The sequence below is a fragment of the Centrocercus urophasianus genome, unplaced genomic scaffold (genome assembly GCF_019232065.1).
Source record: "Centrocercus urophasianus isolate 14NV4802_14NV808 unplaced genomic scaffold, USGS_Curo_1.0 seq_21, whole genome shotgun sequence".
Classification (NCBI taxonomy): domain Eukaryota; kingdom Metazoa; phylum Chordata; class Aves; order Galliformes; family Phasianidae; genus Centrocercus; species Centrocercus urophasianus.
The window spans coordinates 14,310,583-14,333,697 of NW_024884767.1; the positions used below are offsets into that span (position 1 = coordinate 14,310,583).

General features: G+C 43.0%; 1 protein-coding gene across 1 annotated transcript; it reads left to right on the forward strand.

Moving 5' to 3' along the window:
* The first annotated feature begins 782 nt into the window (after positions 1-782).
* On the forward strand, positions 783-18,638 carry REEP5 (receptor accessory protein 5). The gene is made up of 5 exons (XM_042822956.1): positions 783-966; positions 1,218-1,311; positions 15,123-15,261; positions 16,464-16,632; positions 18,294-18,638. Exons 1-5 carry the CDS (start codon positions 849-851, stop codon positions 18,341-18,343), a joined length of 570 nt encoding a protein of 189 aa, XP_042678890.1. The 5' UTR covers positions 783-848; the 3' UTR covers positions 18,344-18,638.
* The last annotated feature ends 4,477 nt before the right edge of the window (positions 18,639-23,115 follow it).

Here is a 23,115-nt window from a genome sequence, read left to right on the forward strand (position 1 = left end):
TTTTTTTTTTTTTTTTTTTTTTTTTTTTTAAATATCTCTTCTTTCAGTTTCTTGCAAGATGCACTCTCCCAGAACAAGGACAGAATAAAAGGAGAATGTGCAACTTACACTGTTTTTTTATTTATTTATTTTTCCCCTTGGGTGAAGATAGGAGTTAAAAAAAAAACCACACCACTTTCTAAGACAAAATAGTACTTTCCAGCTTGCCTGGGAACAACACTGATTTGAAGCAGGCACAGTCTACATTACTCACTGCAGCGCTGAGTCAGACAGAGAATTGCTGGGAAGTCAGCACAGTTGAGGAAGCTCCTAAGACGACATCATGCTCTGTGAATTATATTTAGTTGGTAAGTATGTTAGGCGCACCATCAACTACCAGGTACAATTACAGCCAAGAGTTCAGACTGCCGTGTTGTCAGGTAGCAGTGGAATCACGCTGCTATAATCTTTCTTCAGCCCCCACGTTCTGAGCCCGACTTTTCCTCATCGTTTAACACCTATAGTCACCGACAAGGCATAATTTAAAAAAAAAAAAAAAACAAAAAACAACCCTAGTAGCTCCTCTCACACTCTTTTAGGGACTGGAGATGCAGGCCAGCCAGCATCGCCGTGCCGCACCCACCCGCACCGTAGTACCAGCAGCAACCGGCCGCGGCTCTCCACACCCGCCCTCAGCGCGGGTACCCCCCTCCTCCATTTCCCGGCCGGGCGCGGCTTGGCGGAAGATGGCTCCCCGCCTCCCGGAGCTGGGGGCGGGCCGAGGGGGCGGCTTCGTGTCCGGGCGGTGCCAGACGCGAAGGCCGTGGGTGGCTTTGCTAGCTGAGGGAGCAGCAGTCCGGCGCTTCACCATGACGGCGGCCATGAGACAGCGCTTCGACCGCTTCCTGCACGAGAAGAACTGCATGACCGCCGTACTCGAGCGGATCGAGAGCAAGACCGGCGTCGACCGCACCTACATCGCCATCGGTTAGCGGGGGCCGTCCCGAAGCAGGGGCTGGGCCGGGGGCCTCGCGGGTGGCCGCGGGGGCGGCGGGCGGAGCGGCGTCCGTCGGCGGGCTCGGCCGCGCCCTGCCCGCTCTTTTCCCTGCTTCCCCGGCTTCGCCGCCCGTCCTGGGCCGTGCCATGTACCCCTTCAGCGCCGCAGGTGAGGGCCGCGCCGCCCGGCGCTCCCCGCGGCACCTCGCCGCCGGTAACCGCTCCGTGTTCTCTCCCCGCAGCTGTCCTGGGGGCGGTGGCCGTGTACCTGGTGATCGGCTACGGCGCCTCGCTGCTCTGCAACATCATCGGCTTCGGCTATCCTGCCTACGTGTCGTGAGTGCCGGGATCGGGTGGCGGGGAGTGGGGGGGCTGGGGGAGGACGCGGCCGAGTGGGCATTGGGGAGGTATCCTGTCACCGCGGGTATCGCTGCGGCACTGCTCCAGGTCGTGGCGCGGTGCTGGAAGACCGTGGCCCAAAGCCCCGCTGCTGCCTGCCGTTTCTCCTCCCCGTTGACTTGAACGGACGCCGGTGTAGATCCGGGAACGAGCTTTGGTCCCCGTGGCAGATGCCGCGTAATGAGCCGCAGCTGGCGGTTGTCACAACCCTAAAACGGCCCGCCCCACAGTGCCGTGTTTCCACTTCGGCTTTGGGCTGTGTCTGCAGTGAGGTTGGACCGATCGCTGCTGAGCTGCTGCGCCCAGCGGGAGGGAGCGCCGCGGCTGCGGCAGCGTCCGCTGAAAACCACGAGGGTATTTTTAGTAGTGCGGTCCCCGTTACGCACAGGGCACCGCTGTGGTGTCGGCGCGTGTGCGCGTTGCAAAGCGCCATGTGTCAGTGGGCAGAGCGTGCAGGGGGGGATGCTTCTACCTACCGCATAGACCATACATAAGAAAGCTCCAGAGCTCCCCTTAGGAAATGCCTTAGTTTTCGAAGGATAGCTGAGGAAAACCTCCTTAGACCTTCTGTCCATAAAAGTAGTCGGTGCTTCTCATTGGCATTGTGTTGTTACGCTATTGGAGCAAAACGGGTTTCCTGTTAGGTGAGATGTCAGCAGAGTGTGCTGCAAAGAACTGTACTAAACAAAACCTTATGTGTGGCTGACTGCATTCACAAAATGGAAGTCTGTACCAGCTGTAACGTGATGCTGGAAACAGCATTGGCTTTTATCTAACTCTTGAGTACAGTCAGTCGCTCTAAAAAATGTGTTACCTGGCCATTGCCTTTGGGGCAATTGAAACCATATTGCTTTTCCTTCCCCTTTTTGTTGTATAGGTGGGAGGCTTAGTGTTAGACTTCTACAAGTTTAAAACTGTCTTATGGCTACAGTGTGCCTAGCTGAGTGAGGCTTTTCTGAATACTGTCATTGATGGGCACTAATTTTGGAGTTTACAGACCAGGAATTGCTCTTTTTGTTAGGTGGTTTATAGGTTTAAAAGTTTTTTTTTCCCCCAATTTTTGTCCTCCCCGAAAGAGTTTTTTCCCCCAATGAAAGTGAAAATATGGGTATTAAGGCAGCAAAACCTCTAAGTAGTTGCATGGGATTTACACTGGTGTACTGTCTCATGCTTGAGTTAGGCTACTGTCAAATTTCTTTAATTCCTTTCTGAACATAGAGTTTTACACTTTTTTTTTTATTAGTTCGGTATTAGATTTTAAATCTGCCCATATGCAACTGCAGTGAAACTGATAATAAAGCTCCTAGTGCTGTGGAGGCAGGCAGCAGCAAATCAGATATGAATAGTGGCTTGTTTCCTATCCTTTTTTTTTTTTCTTTTTCCTTCCAGACCTTGAAAATTTTGAGTTTGTCTTTCTGTAGAATGTTTATCCTTCAGGCAGCAGGAAGGCAGTTTTCAGTGCATTTTAGTGAGAAATTACATCTGCAGTGTTGGTGTTTTGTTTTGTTTTGTTCTTTTAATTAATGGGTGCACTTGCCCTTGACTTTGCCTATAAATTGTAATTAAAGTAAGTTTAAAAAAAAAAGTCTGAACAGCATGCACATGAATGCAATGCCTGTTCTGGCTTTTCAAGTCACGCTCAGTTAATGTTTTCTCTTTGTGTATTTTATTAATGTGGAAACAGTTTTAGGAGTAAATTATAATCTGGAATAATAAACTAATTTGTGAACCACACTGCAACATGTAGGACTTTTCAGTGGCAGCCTGTGGAGAGAGATACTACCCTTTTCAGTAGTCTGCTGATAAGATAGGTGTCTTTCCCAAGCGCAGAGCTGGTGTTTTACATTTCCTGTATTCACTGCTCTGCTCACAGAGCCAGCAGTCCAGCAAGGAGACCTGGAGGGGTTGTGGGTCAGTCTGGGAGCAACATACTAGGATGTCTGGGCTATCTCTTGAGATGGTTCTCAGTCTGCTGCCAAGTATGACTATGCAAAAGAATGATAATGCCATTTGGTGATTGCCCCTCTTATCCTGACGCAGGGCCAAGCCACAGGAAGATAAAGCTGAGTTACTGAAGTGATCACACTTTTTCTTTCCACTGCCTTGATCTGGTACTGCAGTTAGGGTGCTGCTGACTCCTGTCCCCTGTGCTCTTGGACCTAATGCACAAAGCACTGGCTAGGGTGGTTTCTTTATTCCTTGCTTATATTCGCTTTTGAAATGACAACTGAAAAGCTGTGAAATGGCAATACTAAGTGAGATTTGCTTCGTAACACTGGGCAGGAAACAGTTTTCATCTGAAAACATGAATGTGTCTTTTGCTGTGGTGGTAGGTTAACTCAGGCTGGTCACCAAGTGCCTCCCACACTACTTTCACTCTATGAGACAAGACAGGAGAAAAAAAGATGAAAAATCATGGGTTGAGCTGCAGACAGGGAGATCACCAGTTACACTCATTGTCATCATGGAAAAAACAGGCTTGACTTTGTGAAGGTGATTAATTTAATTAATTGCCAGTTAGTAACAGAGTAGAATAATGGGAAGTTTAAAAACAAAAGAAACCTAAAGTCAGCTTGCTCCTGGTAACCCATTCAACCCCTTCTTCCCAGGTTCAGCTTCATTCGTGATTCAGCTACTTCATCCTATCCCTCTGAGCTGCACAGTGAGATGGGGAATAGAGATTGCAGTCAGTCCCCAGTGCTTCATCTCTGCCACTCCTTCCTCCTCACTCTGTCCTGCTCCATTGTGGGGTCCTTCCCATAGAGCACAGTTCTTCGTGAACTGATCCTGCCTGGGTCCCTCACCATTCTTCAGTTCCCACAAGACCTCTTGCTTCACTGCGGGCTGCAGCTCTGGCCCAGGTGCTCACGTGGGGTTGTCCATGGGCTGTGTATCCTCCAGGCCTCATCTCTTCTACACTGTGGGCTCCTCTGTGGCTGCATGAGGAAATCTGCTCCACGTGGTGCCCATGAGCTGCAGAGGAACAACCTACTCGTTCACAGGTGTCTCCTGGGCTGCAGGGGGCTGCTGCTCCGCACCTGGAGCTGCTCCTGCCTTCTTCCTGCACTGACCCGGCTGCCTGCAAGGCCATTTCTTTTCAGTTTCTCACATCTGTCTCTCAGATGCTGTTGTGCAGAAGTTTCCCCCTCTTACGTCTGCTCTCCTGAAGCACACCCAGCATTGCCCAGGGCTCGGGTCTGGCATCACTGCATATCTTTGGAGCAGTGGAGCTCTGTTCTGACATGGGGCACTGCTGGGCTGTGCTCACAGAAGCCCCCCTGCAACTCTCCCACAACTGAAACTTTACCGCATAAACTGTACAGCTGTTAAACCTGTGCCTCCTGGAAGAGGTCAGGCCATCATTGGAATGCATTACAGAGTATTAATTTGATGTTTACACAAACATTTCAGCAATGAGTCCACAGCACTGAAGGGGGAAAAGGTTACCTTTCTGTAGTTGATTTGCTGTCTTGACGGTCTTGTGTGAGGGAGATCACCTGCTGTTCTTGTGGCTGCTTAAAACAGCTGACTTCTGATGGGTGACGTGCTAGTCATGTTCCAACTCTCTTTTTGTCAGGATTTTAGTTTTGGATTATCTTACTCATAGTAGTTACTGATCATCTTTTTGTTTTTCTAAAAACAGACCCAGGGATAGAAGCTCAGCTCAGGTCTGCTCACTGGCCTGTATCATGGCTTTGTGCGAGTCTGCATTGTATTCCTACATGAAGGAGTTTCTTCACCGGACACACACAGTCTTCCCCAAAGCCCAGGTCTCTTAGGCCATGCCATCACTGAGGGTCGAACCACAAGTCTCTTAACATGGGCAGAATTAAACAGTAATTTTTGAAGCAGAGATTACCTGACTGTCTTGCAGAAAATCAAACAGTCTGCATTAAAATCACTCATAGAATCTGGTCATTATTCCCTCAAATCCTTTGAAGTGCTTTGTCATAAGGTAATTATTTTTCAGTTGAAATCTAATTTTCACTTGCAGGCTTTTGTGCATGCAGTAGACCAGTTCTTGAAAGTTTACTGAAGAACTTTTTCTGTGTTTAGTGAACTTCAGTTGCACAAGGTGATATTTAGACTAGTGGATGGAAGAAGTGAGTGTTAGCAGTGTCTAAATAACATTGTCAGTGTTTCATTGCTTCTCTAAACTCTCCAGAACTAGCCCATGGTGGTAAACTGCCTCAGAAAAATAAGAGTGCAAGCAGGAAGAAGCTGTGATGGCTAAGAGATGTGTGCAGAGGATTTATGAAACTTCAGAAGTGCTGTCATGTTTAGTTTAATGAAGGCTAAGATGAAAATAGCTCTGGGCAGTAAAATACCTGAACTTACTACTGGTGTCTTCAAGGAAGAACTATCACTGCCCTTTCTGCTTTGGCTGATTTTATCCTGTTACTTCAGTTTAGCTTTCTTACTGTATAAGTGCTTCTTATGGTGTATTAGGAACAGAAAATAATGTAGGCATGGCAGAGAGGTGCAAATATGCAGTTCAGTGTTGATTTAAGTATTGTCGTGATCCTGAGCCTGTTTCCTCTTTCCTTTGTTTCTGTATTACTGAATCAAGAACTGTGCTTGTTTAGTCAAAAGTAATTAGAAAATGTAAAACTGTTCATGTATTTCTTGAGGGCTAAGGACACCAAATGTGCTTTCCATCATATTTTCAAAAAATGCTTACTTTTTACTGAACAGAAAATTCTGCATAGCAGATTAACGTTTGCAGTCAGTATTATGCTGTTGCTTTACAAAACTGAGTTAAGGGAGCTGATGTATCTTACAAGATATTCAATGCTCAGCACAAAGATAAGCAGAAATCTGTTTGTTTTTAGCTCTCTCCTTTCTCAGTCCTCTCCCATGGAGCTTCAAACTCCAGAAAGTGTATTTTAACCTTTTCATTTTTGTTCTGTTCAGTCAGTTCCCCCAAATATACTTTTTATCTGATTTTAGAGTGCCAAGATTAAAATAAAGGCTGTGTATCTGCTGAATGTTCAAGCATTCTAGAGATAGCGGGTGTTTACATGTAGGAGTGATTCTAGTACTACAAACTATGTAGGAAAATGATAATTTATCTTCTATGTATTAAATTTAGATTAAAAAGTAAATGACCTCTGTTTTACAGATGGCCTCGTGATCTGAGTTAAGCTCGTTGGAAGGTTATTTCTAGTTTATAACTGAGGTAGACAGTGTTTTAAGGGAATACAACAGTGCTAGAGATAGAAGTGAAGGCATTTTACCAATCGTTTTCTTAGTCTATTGGCACTGCAGAAGTGCACTTTGCATGCATTGTTCTCCCTACTACTTCCAGCAATTGGGTTGATGGAGAAACGGTAGAGTTGGAAAGTGAGATTAAAAAATACGGATTATTGTTAGTTGCTGTTGGTGTTTTCTGCTCCTTCTCTTGTGGTCATGTGTTCCAGTTGTGTTGTAAAAGTCTTTCCCCACAGCTGAGGCTGGCAAGGAGAGCTGACCATACCTTGCCACCCCAGTAGGAAGAGAGCTCCTTGTCTTTGAGCATACACTGAGCAAGATGTACAATTTTTGAAAAAAAATTGGAAAAGAAATGACAAATTACATAGCTTAGGAACTTGTGCTGTACTCAGAAAGGAAATAAAAGAATTTGCAGAGACCTGAACTCAAATGCTAGTCATCTGGGTGTCTTAATTTGAGTCCCTTTCCTGCTCCCTGATGAATCATTTTCTAAAAATTACCTTCAGTAATTAAAAACATAGGACTTTCGTAACTTGCTTTGGAACTGAAAAAATGACTTGCACTGTTACAACAGGACAACAACATTTTGCTGTCTGAGACTGTTAACTGCTTCAAGAATCAAGTTGGAAAACACTGCATCGTTTTGTGCTTAGTTGCCCGTTTGTATAGTTTAAGGCCATATTGTATTTAGTTTGTCAATTCACAGTAAACAGAACTGAAAATTGATATTAGAGCTGTAACAAAATTATGCTTGAAATGAAGTTTCCACAGTGCAGCACATATTGACAAGAAGGTGAAGCTTTTATTCCTTCTGTGTGATTGTAAGCACACAGCAGAGGCAGAGATTAAAGAATAAGTTTTTTTTTTTTTTTTTTCTGCAAACAAAATTCTCTGTCACCAGTACAGAGAGTGCCAGCAGCATTGCACCTTTGACTGTAGAAAGTGGCATCCTTTGGTGTAGAGACAGCATGGCTTTACCATGCAGGTAGGATTTGATTTTTCGGTATGCTTCCTGGCTGCACTTGTTTTTCTTGTCACATGAACTCGAGGAAACAACTATCCGAAGGTCTCCTGTGACAGAAACTGAAATTGTTCAGAGTCTAACTGCTAACATGGACAAGTGCAGCCAGCAGTAAAACTAGTAAAGTTTATTCAGAGGCTGCAAGATGAGCTCTGCAATGTGACTGCCCTTGCCTGTGCTAAGGATGACAGTGGAGTGAATTCTTGCAGAGAAGGTATGTGGACTGCTTCCATGGGATCTGCTGGAACTTCTGCTGTACAGTGTGCCAGCTTTGTCTAGCCTGCATGCAGAACTACAGAAACCTATTGCAGGTGACCTGCTGTTATCAGCGGTTGGACTAGAAGATCGCCTGAGATTCCTTCCAAGCCCTACTATTTGGTAATTCAGTGAAAGGCAATCCTTTCACCATGCAACACATGAATCAAGAATCAAAACCAAAGGGTCTGTTTAATTTAAGCTACAGTTTTAGAACAACTAGCAGCAGTTGTTGTCAGGCTAGATCAAGGCCCTGGTGTGTGTCAATCCCGTCCAAAAAGAGTCTGTGGATGTTGTAGTGAGGGGAGCTGTTTTTAACCTCAGTCAGAACTGAGAAACTGATTTGTCATGTGGCCCTAGAGATAGTAGTTCCAAAACAGAGTGATGAAGTGACAGAACTGCTGTCTTTTAGCATTAACTGAAATTTATGCTCAGTTAATGTAATCTGTAGGACTCTCCTCAAAGATAAGCAGGTGGCTTCTGTTCTATTTGTTGCCTCTTTCCACTTCCATTAGATAAAGGAAGGTATAACACTTTGTACTGCTGTTGATTTTTGCCTCCATTTGGCGTTCCCTCCCAAAGATACTGTCTTCGTGGACAACAAATACTTGCTATGCTACTTGAGTTGGTCTGCTGCCACCTTCTGGATACACAGGATTATGAGAGGGGAGGTAGTAAGCTTGCACTTTGACATATGTTGCTGAATATTTGGCAGGAAGTCGTTTTCAGTACCCGTGATTGCTTTATTTGTGGAGACAGGGAGGATGAGGAAGGGTTGGAGATAGAAGGCTTCTGGCTGGTGAATGAAAATGGAGATGGTAAAATGGTAAAGCAGATTCAAACGCACAGGTGCAGGCTTCTTTGAAGCAGTGCCAAATGTCTCAGAGGCAGCCTGCTAAGGTGAGTCTGAAATGAGGATGGCAGGGAGGCACAAACTTAAGAAGTCTGTGTTATAAGAACATGTTGATCCAACAGAGGTTTCTGCATAGCTAAAAGTAAATTAGTATTAAATCCCTGCAACTGCTGTAAAGAGTTGAGATGGACTGGTAAGTGTAAGCTGTTGAAATACAATGAATTTCATATTTCTTCTGAAGTTAAACAAAAACTAGTTATGGGAGTCGCAGATGTGCCTGTCTACTCACCAGTGTAGCGCTGATAAGAAACCTGATGGATTTATGCACAGAATAGTTTACTTCTGCAAAGCCTTTGACGTGGTCCATCACCACATCCTTCTCTCTAAATTGGAGGCATATGGATTTGAAGGATGGACTGTTAGATTAACAAGTGGTTGGCTGGTTTCAGTCAAAGGGTTGTGATCAATGATTCTGTGTCAGGGTGGAGGCCCGGTCACTAGCGTTGTCTTTCAGGGGCTATTCTTGGGACCGGTGCTCTTCAACATCTTTATCAATGACATGGACAATGGCATCGAGTGCACCCTCCGCAAGTTTGGAGATGACACCAAGCTGAGCGGCGTGGTCGATATGTGGGAGGGAAGAGATGCTATCCTGAGGGACCTGGATATGCTGGAGAAGTGAGCCCATGTGAACCCAGTGAGGTTCAACAAGGCCAAGTGCAAGGTGTTGCATTTGGGCCAGGGCAATCCCAGGTGTTCATACAGGCTGGGAGAAGATCTCCTTGAGAGCAGCCCTGCAGAGAAGGACTTGGGGATCCAGGTGGACAAGAAGCTGGACATGAGCCAGCAGTGTGCACCTGCAGCCCAGAAGGCCAACTGTGTTCTGGGCTGCATTAAAAGAGGAGTGGCCAGCAGGGAGAGGGAGGTGACTGTCCCCATCTACTCAGCTCTTGTGAGGCCCCATCTGCAGCACTGCGTCCAGGCCTGGGCATCCCGGACAAGAAGGATGCAGAGCTCTTGGAGCTGGTCCAGAGAAGGAGCACTAAGATGACCAGAGGGCTGAAGCACCTCCGCTATGAAGAAAGGATAAAGGAACTGGGCTTGATTAGCTTGGAGAAGAGAAGGCTCTGGGGAGACCTCATTGTGGCCTTCCAGTACTTGAAAGGTGCATATAGACAGAAAAGAGAATGCCTGTTTACAAGGGTAGATAGTGATAGGACGAGGGGAAATGGTTTTAAACTGAGGCAGGGGAGGTTTATTCCTTCCTAATAAGGAGGAATTTTTTTCACTCAGAGGATAATGAAGCACTGGAACAAGTTGCCCAAAGAGGTTGTGGATGCCCCATCCCTGTAGGCATTCAAGGCCAGACTGGATGTGGTCTGGGCAGCCTGGTGTGGTGGTTGGTGACTCTGCACATAGCAGGGGTTTGAAACTAGATGATCATTGTGGTCCTTTTCAACCCAGACCATTCTGTGATTCTATGATTCTTCCCAAACTATGGCATGAGCACCTGGCTTACTTTGCATTTGGCAATGCAATGGGGTTATTAAATATACTATATTGATGGATATGCGGTTTACTAAGCACGAAACTTCTTGCTTATACTTGTGACTTTTGTGTCTTTTGTCTAAAACTTGTAACTTGATTTATACAAGAGGAACCAGGTATACCTTATAAACTGCCGAGTTTTGTGTGATCACATGACACTAGCGTAATATATTTCAGCATTTCTTTCTTGATTTCTGACTTACACGTCTTACTAGCTGGACAGAGTTTGAGGGGGAAAAAAAAGGCAACTGCTCATTTGATAAAATCATGATACACTGATCCTGTGAGTAATGTATGCATGAGTTAACTCCAACAACGATTTCCTCTGCCAGATCTAATTCCCAAGTCTAATTCTGAGTGACTAACAGCCTCTTCCTGGAAAAGAGGTGGTAGTTATCAAAATGAGTCAGAACCTTTAAGTGAAGGAGCTCAACTTGGCAAATTACAAACATTGGACTTGGTACAGTTAAATGCTAGGCTTGGTCCAGTTGAACAGATTTTGTCAGGCAGTTAAAATTGACCTGAGGTCCTGAGACTGCAGCTACGCAGCTATGGTGAACACAGAGCTGCAGGAGGTAGCGACATCCTCAGCTCTTCCCCACTGTCATTACCTGTTATCTGGGCTACCACTTAACAAATACGGCTAAAAATTAAGCTTTTATTGTGCTCCCCCTCTGTCTACTCAGGTTGCAGTGCTGGCTTATGGCTGGGTGTATTCAGGGCTGGACAAATCCCTAGTTTTAAGTTGTGCTGCAGGCTGTCATGGTGACTGCTGCTACTTCCTACATGCCCTACCTACTGTGAATAATTGTGTAAAGCTGTATTTGAAGCCCTCCACAATTAGTGTAAAAGCACTATATAAAGTCCTTTGTGATGTCTGATTGTTCCATGTGACTACCATAGAATTTAGTAAAATCAGTATTAGAAAAAACTTTCAAAAAAGTACCGGAATACCTTTTCTTTGTTTAAATTTGAAACCATAGGTTTTGAATGTGCCTTCCTTTGTTACGAGATCTTAATGTTATATGCTACTGGGATTTTTGTACACTTGCTCTTGCATGGTACACATAACAATTACAGGAAGGCTGTTCTAAAGTTGACTGAGCTGACAATGTCTTGTGATCTGTATATTTGATCTGATTGATGGAGATTCCTAAATGAGGATCATACTGACTACTTCAAGATCTAACATGAAGAAAAGAACAAAAATGAATTCTTGAATAAGAAGTATTACGGGGATATGTTCTACTGTGGATTTGCATTGCCACTCTGAAGGACTTATTTTTCATTCTGAAGCAGAATGCACATCAAATACTTGTTTTTTCTTTTTTTTTTTTTCCCTAACAGATGCAATTTTTGTTCTTCCTTCTGAGCTGATAGCGCCGGTTGTTGTCACCTTCTTGGTGTGGCAGCTGTCTGTCTGTTGAGGTTGTCCCATCACAGAAGGGAAGCGTGCTATTTCCTACAGTGTGCAAGAAAGCACTGCATGTGCACTTAATGCTGTGTGTCCACTGATGTTACCAGAGCAGTTCTTGACTACTTGTGGTATTGCTGCATGTGACAGTCTGTCCATGGCAGTGTCTGATTCAGGTACTCCTTTATCACTGATGGATGGAATCCTTATTCTCTGGATATCTAAGCACCACTAGGAGGAAGACTGGCAAAACTGTGAGGTCTCACATATAGCCCATAAGCTGAAGTGAAAATAACAACATCGACTGAGAACTTGACTGTTGGCTTGGCCAGCAGGGTGGCCTTTCTCTGCCAGTGATTGATGTTCCTGTCATTGATGGTCCAGTGATTGCTGTGCTTAAAGTTGTAGTCATCATTCTTTATATTGGCAGCATTCATTATAATTAGAGTGGCTGAAGATTATTATTATTTTTAATATTATTTCAGTGTTACATCCTTGGGAGTAGTGTTTTCACATATCTTACTGTAATGCTGTCAGGGCTGGCTGTTCATAATTCTAAAAACTTCCTTTTTTTTCTGTAATATTTGGAGGTTCACAGCTTTGCAGTTAAACTGAAACTTGCAGGATTGGCAGCGCTTCCTTTTTTGTGCTCGTGGAACATACAAGTGAGATCAGGAATACTTAGCAACAAAGGCTGCCATTTCATGAGATTTTTGGATGAGTAAGTATATCTTAGACAGGAGCAAATGCAGATGTTTCATAAATATCCCCGCAAAGCTGTAATACTCCAGAAATAATTAATACCTGATGGAGGGGGAAAACTCATGTCTGACACTCTGGTTTGCTTGTTAATTGTAGCCGTTCTTGAGAATTTGTATGAGGATAGTCAGTGTGCTCCCTGTGATTTGACTGGGCAAGATACCAGGGTAAGGAGCTGCAGGAGCTGCCGGTGAACATCCAAATGGAGCGTACCCATTTTTGGAGGTTTTCCAAGATACACGTTCTTGCAGGAGAGAGAAGAATCTAAAGCATACCGTAGTAACAGTGATATGTCATCTGCCTTTTGCCACAGAATGGGAGGTTCTGATTATGAAAACTGATGATCGCAACTGCTAAGATAATTTTACTGATGGTAGCAGAATTTAAACAGTCTCTCCTTAAGTCTGTGGATGGCTTCAGGGAGCAAATGGAGAACAGCAGGGCTGAGAGCAGTTTCACTGCAGCGTCCTCCCACAAATACCAAGCAAGCATGCTTCTTGTGGTAAAATAGCCTTCCTCAGAGTACTGCTGGTGCAGAACTTCCAGCATAATGGGAAGCATTCATGCACTGAAGTCCATCAGCAAGTTCTCCTACACAGTGTACTGTGTGCAGGCACTTGCCAAAGTTTCTGCGTCTCCTCCACCTGACCTTTTGTTCATCTCTCGACTTCCCTGCTACTTGCGTGTACTTTTTCATACCTTAAGACGAGCCTGCATAGAAGCCTTCTCCTTTAACTCTGCTGTTTTTTCATACCACCTTAACTGGTTGCAATGGGTTAATGGAGCTGCAGGCTAGCCAACCTGAGCACCTCGAATTGGCACTGCCTGAGGGCAGGCTGTGAGGCTGCTGCTCCCCGGTGCTGATTTTGGAGGCAGCAGCAAGCACTCCTCCTGCTGTCCACGTTCAGAAAACTGTCCTGGCTGTGCTGTGTTCAGCTACAACCCCTGCTGTGCACGAGGTAGGACAAGGGCTGCTCCAGCCACAAACCGGTGGAAACAGTGCATACATTAAGCCTCAAGATTTCATGTTGTATTTCAGGGTAATCCAGTACAGTAGCTGTGCCAGTGCTGTCTGCACGCAGTGGGCTCACAGTGTGTTTGCTAAAACATAAGGCTTATCACATGGCCTTTCCATCTTCAGATACAGAACTAGGAAGTGACACAGTCTGAAGGGTTTGCCCAGAAGAGGTACTCACAGACAGACACCTCTTTGCAGCTTGTAAATCTTCTGAAGTCACAAAATTTTATTTCCTGTGAAAAAGTCAGAATGAAATTTTTGCACCTTCGTAGTGTTGTTTTTTTCAGCTTCCCACTTTAAAACAGTGAAAACTCAAATTGTGTTTTCTTCTGGCAGCTGGAGAACAAAAAACCAGTTAGCTGTAAGCAGGAAGCCCCAGACTTTAATGAGGCTTCTGTTCCTAATATAGGAACTTGCATCACAATTTGCGAGTCCTGCAGGAGTGGGTTTACAGAGCAGAACAGCTGAGGATGCAGCTGTGGTCCTCACCACATATCAGAGGAGGTTGCCTTATGCTGCCTCTACGCATCCATGGGCTCACTTGTAATTACAGGTTGCAATCTGGTGCATTTAGTTAATGAATAAAAATATTTGAGATTCACTTCACAATTCTGAATGAAGTTTAAAATTTTAATCTAGATACTGTTTGCAGTGGCAGGTAACAGTCCGTTATGATTCATCCCAGTGAGAATGACTCTGCAAAGCAGCATTTAGAATGCTGCTTATTAGAGATAGCAGTACAAGGAAATACAGTGCAGTGCAGACAACCTCACGTTCCTATGGATGCCTGAACCCTGAGCTGCAGCATTGAACATCCGTATGGTGCACTCAGTTCAGACCCCATCCTTGAACCTCATTTTGGATGTGGTTGAGGCAGATGCATGGTGTTACTGCTGCCTGTAGGCTCTTTTGTTATCATTAGCTGGGGAAGTTTATCCTGCACCCATGGAATGTGTGGAGCACAGGGTTGGGTATGCTGAGGTTGGCTGTCACATGGGTCATGAACTCCTCCACATACAGTGGTCTTCTGGTCAAGATTGCCCCAGTGCGTTCAGAACTGGTCCTCTCCCCCATGTCCCTCATACTGGTAGGTGATGATATATATTTATTTAATTTGCTTTCTTTTGTAATCACATAATGAGAAGTAGTTCAAGTTGTGAGCGTATTAAAAAGCTTTGCTATTCAGACATTTTAGGTACACTGAGGATGGGTACGTATGGCAAAAGTAGGTGATCAGAGTACCTTCTAGTGGGATACAAACTCTATGGAACAATAGCAGTTTTGTTTTTTAAAAAAAGAGAAAACTAGCTCACTACTTCAGATGACTGGTAACAACTCAGTCTCTATCCAGAAGGATGCTACTCCTTGGCTGCTAACCTGTAAATGATGCTGAGGAGGGGTGGATCCAGGCTCCCCCCCTGCTGATCAAGGTGGATTGCTTGCACCTGAACTCCTGGGTTACCTACGCCTTCCCACCTGGTGCTCAGCCATTCGTTCAGGCTGTGACCTGGCAGTTCCACTGCAGGGTTTGCATTTTAGGGTTGTTTTTTTTTTTTTAAGAGCATTGTTATTAAATGATGAGTATTCACGTGTAACTATAGAACTGAGATGTAAAATGTCATCGCTGTAGATGCTATTGATCTGCTCACTCATTTTGTTTTCCTTACAGAATCAAGGCCATTGAAAGTCCCAATAAAGACGATGACACACAGTGGCTGACTTACTGGGTTGTGTATGGTGTTTTCAGCATAGCAGAATTCTTCTCTGATATCTTTCTGTCCTGGTTCCCTTTCTACTACATGCTGAAGGTATTTCAGTTAATGTACCACCACCCCTCCTAAAATATAGACCTACAACCTAACTACTTTAATGTATTCAAGAATAAATAGATGTCAGCAGTTTCCCTCAGAATGACTCCTCGGTCACATTTTATTTTTAAATGTTGGTTACACTTTAAAAATATATATATAACGGTATGCTGGAAACCTCACAAAGAAATACAGAACTATTTATGTTATTCAGATGAGTTTCAGACGATGTAGTGCTTGCTTTGAAAGCTCTGTCTTTCCACTGCTGGTGATACTGATGTGAAAACAGGAAAACTGAAATACAAACTATATAAATAAGTACTATTTGCCACAGTTAGTGAAAAGTAGCATTACTGTTTTAATTTCAAAGCAGATCACTAAAGTTGCTTATAGTTACTCTGAATTTTAAATGTCTAGTTTGATACTTCTATACATACTTTCAGAGCTCAGGCAAATGTAGTTGTGGCACTTCCTGTATTTGAGTGTTTTGACATTATTTTATATAGCCACCTTTGTAGTGTGTATGACGTTGGAACTGAGGACATATAAAGGTGCTTCTGTGATGAGGAGGCATGTAGAATTGGAATTGTAGGTTTTTTTTGGTTGGGTTTGTTGGTTGTTCCTTTTTTTTTTTTTCTTTCCTTAGAGAGCAAATTGTAGTATAAAAGCTCTATATAAACTGTGCAATCCAAAACAATTACCTGGTCTTGCACAGTGTGTATCTGTATCTTTTCATCATGTTGTTTTACCATTGGGATGCAAGCAAACACAGTCTTTCCCCTGCAACATGTCAGGGTGAGGAAATAGAGATATATATCTTAGCTTGATCTAAGTGATGGAAGAACGTAAACCATCAGTTGTGCCACATAAGTCAGAAGTAGCTAGAGACTAATGTTTTGTCAGCTTTTATACTACTTCTGTACCTTAGGATAAAAGAAAAACAGTATATGCAGTCTTGATACACTTTTTATCAGTTCTGTTTTACTGCTACAGCCCACCATCTTCATCAGTATGCATAAAATTATTATATAAAGATTTATCGTGTGAAACAACTGATGTGCATGCTTACAGGCTGTGGCCATACAAAACGGGGTTGATGTAGTGTTTTAAATAAATACACTGAAGTCTGTGGCAGAGTTAGGAGGGCACATTCCCCTAGTCTCCTACTTTTCTACTGATGCAGCTGCTCTTCTTCCTCCTAGTGTGGCTTTCTGCTCTGGTGCATGGCTCCCAGTCCCTCTAATGGAGCAGAGTTCCTCTATCACCGAATCATCCGGCCCTTTTTCCTGAAGCACGAGGCTCAGCTGGACAATGTTGTCAAAGACCTGAAAGACAAGGCTGCAGAGACTGCAGATACCATTGCTAAAGAAGGTGAGTAAATGACTGTTCACTGATCACACCATGTAGGAAGAATTTTCCTTTGCAGCTCTAGTCTAAAAGTTAATATTCACCATTTCTGGATTAAAAAAATCCCTAAAAGATTATTCTGTCGGCTTTAATGAAGAAATTAATTTGTGTGAAGCTATCAAGAGAAGAGAATTCAAGTGAATTTTGCTTTCTAGGGTTAGAGTTATGCTAGAGTAAACACAAGCTGTATGAGTATAAGAAACAACTAAATAGGTGCAGTATCTTCCCAATATACATAGCGTTATCAACACTCTCTCTAGGCAGGTGTCTAAACATCCTCACAAGATATCTTGCATAAAAACAGTCATTGTTTCTGTGTATTCTTGCATCTTTTAAAATACTGCCATTTCCAGTACCTGGTACTGTAGAAGAGCTGCTACTTGTCCAGTCCTTGAACTGTAGCAAGTGACAACACTTGAAATGAAGGTTTCCTGTCAGTAAGATTTTGTATTTTCCCTTCCTTTGGAAATTGAAGATTTCTGAGCCAATTCTTAACTTAGATTTTTATTTGGTTGAATAATATAAGCCTGGAGTTGTGTAACTTTTGCTTTCATTGCCTTGCATTGAAAATTGGACACTTGAAAATATCTGATGGTAATTTTATGAATAAAAGAAGAGAATGTAAGTAGCTGAAAAAAAAAATCATTTTAAATAAATTTTATCTATTAGATACCTCAAAGCACATTATATCTCCTTTATCCCAAACAAAATACGCAGTTTGATTTCTTTTTATAAGCTGCTTTTCTTGAATGAACACTACTTAAATGGTCTGCCTTTCTCAACTACTCTTGGAACTTTTGCTGCTTTTGCCTTTCTGGATTATTATTGTTAGATAGGTATCTTAAACATTAATGACCTTCCATGTTGCTTATGTCTCATTTTCTCACTTATTCCTTTTAGTTTATTCTCCAATATATCACTTATTCTTTTGGTAAATACCTGAAGGGAGGGTGCAGAGAGAACTGAGCTAGACCGGTTTCAGTAATGCCCAGTGCCAGGGCATAAACTGGAGCACAGGAGGTTCCCTTTGAAACCAGGAAGCACTGCTGTGCTGTGCTGGTGATGAAGCACAGGCTGCCCAGAGAGGTCTTGGAATCCTCCCTAGAGGTCTCCGAAAGCTGACTGGATGTGGTCCTGGGCACCCTGTTCTGGGTATCCCTGCTGGAGCAGGGGCTGAGCCATATGGACCCAGAGGACCCAGCCAGCCTCAGCCATTCTGTGATTCTGTCATTGTATGATTCTTCCCTGCTTTACCATAAAATGGTTTCACGTTCATACCTCTTTAAGAAGTAATGCACAAAAACACATACTCTAGCATTGTTCCATCCCCATTTCAGCAGTTTGATTCTTGTCTTGCTATAAGCCTGTATGTTCTAAGGACCATCAGCAGCTCTTATTTTCTCAGTAAAATAATTGTAATTCACTTTGTGCTGTTAATTATGCTGCTCCTGGGATCTGGTTTAATTTTGAATAAAATAATAGTTTTTGTAGTTTCATCACTAAAAGCTATTATTTCCTTTTGTAGTGTAACAGGTAAATAATTTATTTCTGCAGCTCATGAACACTGAGTAAGCTGCTTAAGAATGTAGGAGCACTGCTAAGATTAAACTTTTATTTTTCTGCAGCCAAGAAAGCAACAGTGAACTTGCTGGGTGAAGAGAAGAAGAGCACTTAAAACTTTTAACTGGATAAAGCTTCCCAACCACCTTTATTATGAAGCTTGATGTTATGGGGATCTGTGGTATAATTTTAATAATGTTGCCTTGAAAATGTTTTGATATATTAAAGGAATGTGATATAAGTTTGCTTGCTAGTTTGCTGTTGTCTGCATAGAATTAATGCATTTTTATTTAAAAGTAATGCAGTGGGCAGTATCTGAAATTTAATGAAAATATTTTATTAGTCTTCATGGAAAAGTCTTACAGTAATCACCTTCTCCAGTAACATAAATAAAAAGTATATATCTCAGAGCCTCTGCACTTCAGTTGTCTCTTTGTGCATGTAATTACTTTCAACGTTGACTGTGTTGCATCTAGTAACATGACATTATTTTGCAAGGAAGATATTCATCTGAACAGATTTTCTGGAATATACAGAGAATTACTGAGACAGCTGGTGTAGCAAATTTATTCCTTGCTAGTAAAGTTATGAGTGATGATAGGCATCTCGTGATAGAGACTATGTAATGTTGCATGTTTCAGTATAACATAATATTTACTACAGTGTTCATTTGCTTGAATGGATAGATACAAAATGTGGGAAGAGTAGTTTTATTCAAGTGATCAGGCTTATATTAGTGTGGGGTTATTTGCCAGACAGGGATGCATTATAGTGCAGAAGATAAGCACAAGATGACTAAAGATGGCATGTACTTGCTATCTCTTTCTAAATAAAGTTGTCACCTAAAATTGTAAATGGAGTGCCTCATAATATCACACTCAAAAGCATAAACCACCTTTCATAAGGAGTGCCATTACAAACGCTTGTTTCTGTGGTCCTTTTGAAGTTTTTACTGTCTCAGGTGTTTGTTGGTCTCCAGAACTGCATTGTTACTGGATCAGCCTGGAACCTCGCCAGGCTTTTTGTGCGCATTAACATCTGCAGTCTGTTCTGATTGTCCAAGAAAACTTTGTGTGAGCAGTGAAAATTCCAGAGTAGAGATACAGATTTCTTCATGTATCTTCATTTCCTCGTGACCAATTGGTAAGAATGGAGCTAAAATAAAGAGAATAAATGCTTTTTCACAATTGATGGCTTTTTTTTTTTTTTTTTTTTTTTTTTTTTTTGTAAATCTGAAGCTGTACTTACTATTTCACATTACAGTATTTTCAAGAAATACAAAATTACTGAAGTCATGGTTCTCATATCCATGCTGGTATGTCTTCGGAGCATGCAGTAGTGCTGTGACTGTTCTTAACTCACAAAACACAGACAAGACAGAAGGCAAACTTGAACTTCTGATGTGATAAGAAGTCATAATCTCTGGTCCTCAATCTTTAAATTAAATAGTAAATCTTAAAATGGACTCCTGAGGATCTTGGGATTTTCTCTGAGTTGGTGTAGGATTATTCACTAATTTTTCAGGCACAAGAACCATAAACGAGCATGCAGTTTGTCAGCAGATTTAGCTTTAAAATTGAGAAATGCCTATTATAAAAAGCGATGTAATAGTGTCTTAAGAGTATGCATGTAAAACATCAGGCTGTAAAACAATCCCTTACAGCTGTCAAAGAGCAAGGTGAACAGGGAAGTATGAGATCCACTACGCATCATTTTCTGTAGGACAGCATACAGTTTGTCATTCGTTAGAAAAATGAATAGTATTGCAGCTTATGATTTGCCAACATTATTTTATTATGTGTGGATATGCTGTAGAGAACACATGGTAAAGCAAACTAGTAGCTGTGAGCTACAAAGTTTAAAGTAACCTACAAATTTGGTGGTTTCATTTCTTGTCCTGTTTTTCGGTCTTTTACCTGCTTTTCTGTAAGCCATAGTAAATTATAATGTTGTGTTTTAAACGCTGTTACAGAATCACAAAATGGTTGAGGTTGGAAGGAAGTATTTGGGATTATCTAGTCCAACCTCTTTGCATCAGGGTCATATTTTGCCCAGGATCACATCCAGGTGGGTTTTGGTTTCTCCAGTGACAGAGACTCCACAACCTCTCTGGGCAGCTTTTCCAGTACTTTGTTAAGCTCTCAGTAAATGAACTTTTCCCTTGTGCAGATGGAACTTTTCATGTTCCAGTTTCGTGTTACACAGTTTCTTGCCTGGTACCACAGAAAACAGTCTGATTCCATCCTGGTGATTACCTTCCCTTAATGTATTTGTATACGTTAATAAGGTCTCCTCTGAATTTTCTCTAGCTGAGCAGTCTCAGGTCTCAGCCTTTTTTCATAAGGCTTCCAGTCATCCGCTGGACTTTCTCTAGAAGTTTCCTGTCTATTGAACTGAAGGACCCGGAACTGGACACAGCACTCCAGATGTGGCTTCACCAGGGAAGAGCAGAGGGGAAGGATCACTTCCCTCGACCTGCTGACCATGCTGTTTTTATGGCACCCCATGATACCATTGGCCTTGGCCACAAGGGCGCACCGCTGGCTCATAGCCAACCTGCTGTCTACCAGGACACCAAAGTCCTTCTCCACAGAGCTCCTTCCCAGCAGGTCAGCCCCTAATCTTTACACGTGGTTCTTCCTCCCCAGATGCAGGACTCTTCACTTGTTCTTACTGAACCTCATTAGGTTCCTCTCTACCCAACTCTTCTTCAATCTCTTTAGGTCTCACTGAATGGTAGCACAGTCCTCTGATGTGTGAGCCACTCCCACAGCTTTGTATTGTCAGCGAACTTGCTGAGGGTGGACTCTACCCCTTCATCCAGCTTACTGATGAAGATGTTGAATGAGACCAGAGCCAGCACTGACCCCTAGGGAACAGTACTAGTTACAGGCCTCTAAATGGACTGCACATCTGATTGTAAGCCCTGCTGTTCATCCAGTTTTTAATTCACCTGGCTGCCCACTCATCTAAACTGCATCTTCAGATTTTGTGAGGATGTCACAAGAGACAGTGTTGAAAGTCTAGCTAGGGGACACCCGCTGATCTCTCCCATCTAAGCAGCCAATCATTCTGTTGCAAAAGGCTAGGAGGTTGATTAAGCTTGATTTCCCCTTGGTGAATCCATGCTGACTGCTCCAATCACCTTCTTGTCCTCTATATGCTTAGAGATGACCTTCAAAATAAGCTGTTCCATTATCTTCCCTGAGATGAAAGTGAGGCCGACAGGCCTGTAGTTTCCTGAGTCCTACAGCCCAGTCAACCACATATAGAGGAGTTGCAGTCAGAGTAGTTTAGTTTCACCTCTTGAAATAATTTTAAATAAAGGTACTTAAAATTTTGATTCAGGTTACAAATTACTTGTCTGAGACCAACAAGGAACTTGCCCTGTGCTGACTCAAACAACTCAAGCAGAACACATTGCAAGAAGGGAAGCTAGAATGACGGATCGAGCCTTGCAGAGGCAGAGTGGCAACATGCTTTTCTCTACTTCTTCTTACGGACAGCACGTTTCCTCCTGTGGCTGAAAACCATCAGCTTGAGTAACTCCACACTGAAAAATACTGGTTTGAGCAAATCATTGAAGAGGGTGTGTAATAACTGGAGACCCTTGCTGAAGACTCCTGAAACTTTTAGAACATCTAACTGCAGAGACATGGGGGAGCTGACATCCCAGCGGCAATCTTGGACCATCTGTACTATATAAAAGTGGGCATGCACATTTATCTTTGTTGACTCACTACGCACAGATCAAGACAACACCAGATCTAAGGAATGGTGGAATACTTAATATCTCTCTCTTTGCTTCTCTTTCCTCTAGATCATCATCTACTCATTTTTCTTCAGCAGCCATTGCCTAAGTTTGCCTTAAGAGTAGTTGATAAGGAAAAAACATTCAGGCCAAGTACCCTATCCATAATGCCTGTAATTGCTGTTAGAGTATTACCTAATTTTGCTTCAAAGCAGTTGGTTAATTGTTGTTAGAAAGCTCAATAAACTGTATTGCATTGTTCCTCTGAGTCACTGTCTGACTGTTGCAGGGAGTGCCCTATTCAAGGGATTCCAAAGACTGACCTTCCTTACAAGCTGCTGAGTGGCATGAGGCAGTACTGAATAAGTCATTTCTCTAAAAGCTCTTAAATCTGAGACTTTCCATCACTAACCAAAGCAGATTCAAGACTTCCTTCTCAATTCCTCAAACTAGTCAACGTCTTCCACTGTCAGTTCATTGTCATCTTGCGCTCTTGCTTCCCTCTCTTGCTCTTCTCTCTCCAGAGAGCAGCAGTAACTAATAACCTCTGACCACCTCGTTGTTTCTAATAACAAAACCTTCAGCTGCTTCAGCAGTGTCCATGCTGTTGTTTGTGCCATGTGGCATTCCACTGGGCCAGAGAGCAACTCCCTCAATACAGAATGGCTTAGGTTGGAAGGGATTTAAAGTTTATTTCTAACCCCCTCTACTGGGCAGGGTTGCCATATCTGTGTGTGTTATCAGAGAGATAATCCAAAGATCACTTGTGTAGGAAGTCATATTAGCAGAAAAAAAAAAGGAAGATGTTTGTAACAGCCATGCCCAATTACAGCCTCAGAGAGTAAGATTTCCTTTCCAAAGTCATTCTGCTGTAGACAGTGTGTGTACTGGTAATCTGACAGTCAAGGGAGTGGCACGTGGAAGTCCACCAGGGCAGCTTCTAGATTTGATACAGTGGCACTGAGAATAAGCATGCACCCTCCTCCATTCAGTGCTGCAATAGAACGACACTTAAAATGTCCTACTAGAGGAAACACAACCGAGCCTCTTGTAAGTTGGGAGCTGCCATGCAGTCTGCTATAAATGCCTAGCAGCAGCAACTTTAAAAAAAAAAAAAAAAAAAAAAAAAAAAAAAA

Coding starts and splice junctions, on each gene's coding strand:
- REEP5 (XM_042822956.1), top strand. CDS start 849: ATGACGGCGGCCATGAGACAGCGCTTCGACCGCTTCCTGCACGAGAAG. Junction 15,262..16,463: donor CTTTCTACTACATGCTGAAG/GTATTTCAGTTA, acceptor TCTTCCTCCTAG/TGTGGCTTTCTGCTCTGGTG. Junction 16,633..18,293: donor AGATACCATTGCTAAAGAAG/GTGAGTAAATGA, acceptor ATTTTTCTGCAG/CCAAGAAAGCAACAGTGAAC.